Consider the following 6,000-nt stretch of genomic DNA (forward strand, 5'->3'; position numbering starts at 1 on the left):
GTTCTACCTTCCCCCTCAGTGACCGTGGGATTCCCAGTGAAAGATTACATATAAATTTATAAAGATCACATATCGATTTATAAAGATCACATATAGATTCATTATCGTTGAAGAGGATCTAATTGGAAGCACTTTTTAATTAAACCCCCTAATCACAGAGGTTATTAGTTCTCAAGAGTAAATGCTTAGCTGAGTATCCATCACGTTCTTCCAAAAGTGACAGTGAAAGCAAAACTCACAGGTTTTCAAGTTTGTTTAAAGACATAAGGTTCTCTGGCAGACTACAGGTGTAACGCTGAATACCATGTCATGGTTTGGTCAGAGCGGTACTGGGAAGACGGCTGACAGACACATCCTGTATGAACACGTACTTGGCATGGCGCTGAGCAGCGGCCCAAAGGTCAAACGCGCAATCCGCCACCAGCTGAATCTCTCTGCCATTTAAAAGGAATCATCCGGCTGTGTTTAAAGCCAGTTTGATAAATTATCTATTAATACCAGCTGACATGTCATTTTCATTCATGTTTACAGAGTTCACACTGTCTATAAGCCGTACTCTGAGGCATTATATAGGACCACAATTTCAGCTACACATCTTTCATATTTTTTCCCTCTGCATGGTATGCCATAAACATATTTTAAGTAGGAGTAGGAGTAGGAGCCTGGTTAGAATTTTTTTTTTTAAATCTAAGCTGCGCACCTTTCAGGCACTGGCTCACAATTTTTGTTCTCTCATCTGTTCACAGATTCACGTCACATGTTTTATTAACTAGAGAATTCTGACGGCTTCTGCCTTAAACACACTGAAAAACACGTCAATGAAGATTAATTCGACCCAGCTGGGTCTGTAAGCAGATAAATACAGAAAGCAACTAATTTAATGATAATGAGAATGAGAAAAAACACAACGACCGAATGAAAAGCCATCTTTCTGGGCGCTACAGGTATACAACGTAGTAGAAAGTCAATCAAAGGCAACCTGTGAAAGAAGACGCGTGTGCCTTGTATAGACGCGTCATCCATCTCTCGGGATCCATAATGACCTCGTGCTGCGCGTCCAGATGTTTACCGGGCCCCGCGCGACACCGCTGTGACACAGGACGTCCTATGGTAAAATACGTGCTCACTCTACGTACAGTATGCATAATAATAGCGTCCAGCACCAAATAGCCTTTCACGGTTTCACCATATCGAGCATGGCGTGACCTAGTTAAGTTCTAGTATAAAATACATTACACAGCAGCAAAACATGGGAGATACGCTTCCATTTTTGCTGTACCTTTATTTCCACTTTCAATCAATTAAAATTCATTGCGGTCATTATTTTGGGCATCTAGGCATCACAGAAAGGATTACGCCAACTTCGCACATCTGTGGAGTACTTGGAGGCGCGTCTCAAGCTATCAAGTGAGGAAAAAAGTGTTTATCTCTGTGACAATAGTAGAGCCCCGCTTTGAAGCAACAGGTCACGTTCTGCTACAAATATAAACAGTGCGACTGGTTTTCTGTCGAGTATTTATTAACTGCAATTTTAATATTTGTATGCTATATCGGCTTGAAACGAATTATTCTGCTTAGGAGGAGGTGGGAGACCAGCTGATTCTATAAATGATTATATATGTATTCTAAAAAGGAACACTAGCAATTTTCAGCTTACTCTGAAAACGCGTAAAGAAACGCAGTGATGCATGAAAATGGTAGGTGTTCACAATGGTATTCCAAGCCTGTAGATTACACATAGGAGAACAACCGCACAGGAGACGTAAAGATGCTAAAGTCTAATTGCATGCCAATTAATTAATTAATTACAATTTATGAATCTGTTATTTGTGAATAAGTGTTACAATCTCACACACATAGTTTAGAGAACAAAGGAAGATTGTAAGGCCTTTAAGTCGCCAGCATACACACAGAGTATCCCCGCTAATATAATTACCCCGCTGAACTGTCCCTGATACTGCACCGGGACCTTTAAGACTGACTTATGTAGGTCTAATAGCGTGCGACGGTTTACAATATTCATTTGCACTTCATTAAATGTATTTCCCGTTCATATTTTTACACAAATAGCCTTGTTTTTCATCTAAATTCTAAATATTTTTGAGAATTCACATTTTGTATCATTATAGTGATTACTCACCGTTGTTACTGTTTCTTTGTTATTCAAAAAGACAGTTTAACCATTGTATCGATACAACAGACATGCTTGTTTACAGGTTCCTAAATACCGAAATAGCATTCCACAATAGTATAAAAATGTAGCAAAGTATATGTCCGCATCAGAATAATTAATTAAACCTTTGGTTTAACAAGATGTCACCATATGTAACGTACTGTATAGTAGCACACTTTTATGAATTTGCATAATTTGTATCTTGCTTTGCACGTTAATTTTGTTGATGGGGCAGAAAGCAACAGTGGCAGTAAGACGGCAATTGAAATAATCGGTGCATGACTTTGGCATAAGCGTCTAGCCCGCATACCGATATAAATCTTTCATTATTAGACACAGACTTGGAGAAAGAGTATTGTTAAAATGGGACTCCTGGCAAAATGGAACAGTTAAACTTTGCAGTTAATATATGCCTGTGTGTTTAGAAATACTTCATTTTGTCTTCTACGATACGATGTTCAAGGCGCGTTAATGTATTTAGAATGGTATCAAGTTCGGATTGAAGACATGGAGATTATTCCAAACATTTTTCCAGAAATGTCCAATTTTAACAATACTCGCCCAAGGTGTATTACATATCGTGGCATTCAGAAGCGTTATATGCCCTTTTTGATCTGCACATAAATGCACATTAGGCCTATAAGATGAAAATGAATGGCACCGCATTTTGAAAGTGCTTTTAAAGTAGGTTAAAACTTGTAAATCTGCAGGACTGTGGTCAGTCGAATCATAATTTATGCATCCGCACAGCAGCCTGGAACCTATCAGGGTGAGATCGCGTGCATACCGGCCACAGAGATCGCGTCTCCGCTCTGAACGGAACGCGTTTCGACTGCCCTGGGGGCTCGCACTGTACCTGAATTTCAAACTGTTTACATATATTTATATACGTCCAAACTTAATTGATTATGCAGCATAAAAGATCACAAACACATCGCCCTACCTTCCAGTAACTGGTAAACCACAATAAGAATCAGAGGTGTGTGAAAATGAAATATAAAAAACTATGGATGTTCCACATGCACAAGCCAAAACGGAAGCATTCTTAAAAAGTTAAATAGTGTAATACACCCACGTTGCGTCCAGCCCTAATGGTGTGTGTCCAGAAAACAACTGTATGGATCAGCTCACAAGTCAGATTCTCCGGTCTTGCTGGTCATTTTTTATTATTAATTGCATAACTAATTTATTGACATTCTTTTTTTTTGGCTGGGCCAGCTTTGGTAAAATACCCGTCTTTGACAGGCGGCAGATGATCTTAGGAAACTTACCTTGCCTCTCGATCCACATTTTGATGTTGACCAGTGTGCCCTTTTGTCCCCACCTGGCACGGGCACATCTTCCACGTCCCCTATCAGTCCGGCTGATGCCGAATCCGAGTCCTCCCCTTCTTCCAAGTCCTCGCCCTCCTCCGCTTCTGCCGTCTTGAACCGTTTGGGTGCTCTCTCATATTCCCCTTCCTCACGCTCCTCGGCCAGAGACATTCTCAAAAATCAGAGATTTGGCCTCAGTCAGTAATGTCCTTTGCACGTAGACCTGACAAGAGCGACTGAGAGAAGTTACGAATGGTTTGGACAGCCCTGCCGAGGCGTCTAAGCGCTGCTCTCAGCGGCGTGCATCAGACGGAGCGGACTGTCACAGGCAGCGCGTCTTTCCAAGCGCACTGACTCCCTTTGTTCACATCGCAAACCTAGACAGCCGGGAGACGCTTCGTTGCTTCCTCATTGGGCCAATCTCTCTCGGTACGCATGAATATCGCTTCTGATTGGGCGAGCTCGTCTCGCAACTTGGAAATACAGACACTGATTGGTTACCATGGTCATCTGTCAAGAAAAAGATAAGCACATTTTAGTCAAAGCAATAAATCACTTTTGTATTAATATATTATTCAGAAAATACAACTCCAAAGTCAGAATACCTTAACCATTAAAAATCAATTTCAGGGAAGAAAATTAGGTTTATTTAACTTTTTAAGAACACTCCCCTGCTTTAAATTTACCGATGTTTTACTGTTCTGAGAGTGCTTTTTCCGTACAGCACCTTACCGGTCTGATCCCAGATAAGTGTTTAAGACGGCGCACCGTTCCATTAGCCTGTTTACCTGTTTATATTAAAATCACGATATAATTCGTTACAGCGGTAAGAATATTTATGGTCTTTGTTATGTAGTGATGGTATTAGGAAATTATTCGTCCCTTCTAGCTGTACTGTTACCAGCTTAGACTAGAACAAAGTGGAAACATCCATTGATACTAACACAACTAACAGCCTACTGTACAAACGTCGCTTTTGTTTTTCTTTAGAGGATAGAAAAACGCATATAGCCTACGCAATCATTGCTGTAGGCTATATGTTACTTGGCAACTTTTTATTCTCGAATAATTACTATACTAACTGACTTAGTATTTAATGATTATTTTGCTGTGACTTTACACAATATGTTTGATCGGCCGCCCACCTGTTTGTCCCCCAAGCGCTTGTCATGCACTTTATGTAGCTTCCCTGTGTGGTCCCACTGTCCTCCGCTGGATTGCACTGGCTTTTTGCTGACTGCATTCTGTTACGACGCTGGAATAAGTGGATATTCCCGGTTATTGCTGGCTTCTATTTATAAAGTTCAACTAAGACTCCATTTCGAGTCGTCATTCCCCCAGTGAGTAACACGCACTAATATGCTAATGGAAGATGCATTTAGAACATATTGTATTTTAAAGCTGACTGATCTCCAGATTCTCCGGTTCCTACTCACTATATTAAGCAAAGTCAATTTTATTAAGTGGCACAACTTAATTAAATCTGATTTTGCAGTGCAGATACCCTATACATATTGATAATGTGTACCATAGTAAGGTTTTGTATACTTTCTAACGAAAACGAATCCGTTGCGGAAATTATGATCAATGGCCACTCAGCGAATAATAGAATTATGTTGTCATTGTTGTAGTATCATATTAAGGTATCTTCTTTCAATGGTAAGCTGGAATATCAAACCAATAGAAGAAAAATAGGAGATGGATTTCCCGCTAATTAAACGCTTGCTTTTGAGTTTAAAACGCAGTTCTTAGAAACTAATTATACATCTTAAAGTATTCCTTTTACCGAAGGAAACCCACTCATGATTACTGAGTACAGATCACTGAGTTACCTGTCAATAGCAGGCTGCAGGTAAATAGCAGTTAATGAAGAGGTTGTGAAATAATAGTGGATGAAAGCTCTATGATTATGAAATAAATGTAGCACCTAGAAGGCACTCTCAACAGTCTCTTTGACCATAAACCACGTGACTCCCCTTAGATGACATGTAACATCCGTTTAAAAAGCGGCGGACCGTGGAAATTGTTCAATTAGAGAAACGTTATCAACTGAAGTCAAATCTCTTTTAAAATATATGTTTTGGCAGGCAAGAAACTGAAGGGGCTGGTTATGTGTTTGTGTTCGCCTGGCAACTGAGACAATCGTTCTATGACTAAATATCTCTGTTCACAAAATAAATAGATAATTCCTTAGTGGCGTTTAAGTAGGATACCCGGAGGAAGCACGGGCAGAATATAAAAAATCTAAATACACATAGCGGGGGATGAGATTTGCACCCCCGGTACCAATTATTATTATATAACAGAAGAAGGCAAATGCAAATATAGCAAATCACTGCTTATTTTAACTCAGGCTACCGCTAACAGCCACTTCTGAAAATGCCAGAGATAAAAAGGGACAGGGAACGTCTTGAGACTTACTATCAGAGCGCAAATGCACTTTCCTTCCATGGATGAGATGATTTTTTTAGAATAAATAATGGAAAGACTTTTCACTCATTCCTATTCACACCT

At 39.9% G+C, this 6,000-nt stretch overlaps 1 protein-coding gene across 1 annotated transcript in view; it reads right to left on the reverse strand.

Moving 5' to 3' along the window:
- The window catches only part of LOC111836912 (heterogeneous nuclear ribonucleoprotein L-like), a 58,864-nt gene extending 54,134 nt beyond the window's left edge, over positions 1-4,730 (reverse strand). The window contains exons 1-2 of the mRNA XM_023798600.2: positions 4,632-4,730; positions 3,445-3,996 (exon numbers count right to left, since the gene is read on the reverse strand). Coding sequence (XP_023654368.1) covers positions 3,445-3,657 — 213 coding nt within the window. The 5' untranslated portion in view covers positions 3,658-3,996; positions 4,632-4,730. The remainder of the gene's footprint in view (positions 1-3,444; positions 3,997-4,631) is intronic.
- Between the last annotated feature and the right edge of the window lie 1,270 nt (positions 4,731-6,000).

Source organism: Paramormyrops kingsleyae, chromosome 20 (genome assembly GCF_048594095.1).
Source record: "Paramormyrops kingsleyae isolate MSU_618 chromosome 20, PKINGS_0.4, whole genome shotgun sequence".
Taxonomy (NCBI): domain Eukaryota; kingdom Metazoa; phylum Chordata; class Actinopteri; order Osteoglossiformes; family Mormyridae; genus Paramormyrops; species Paramormyrops kingsleyae.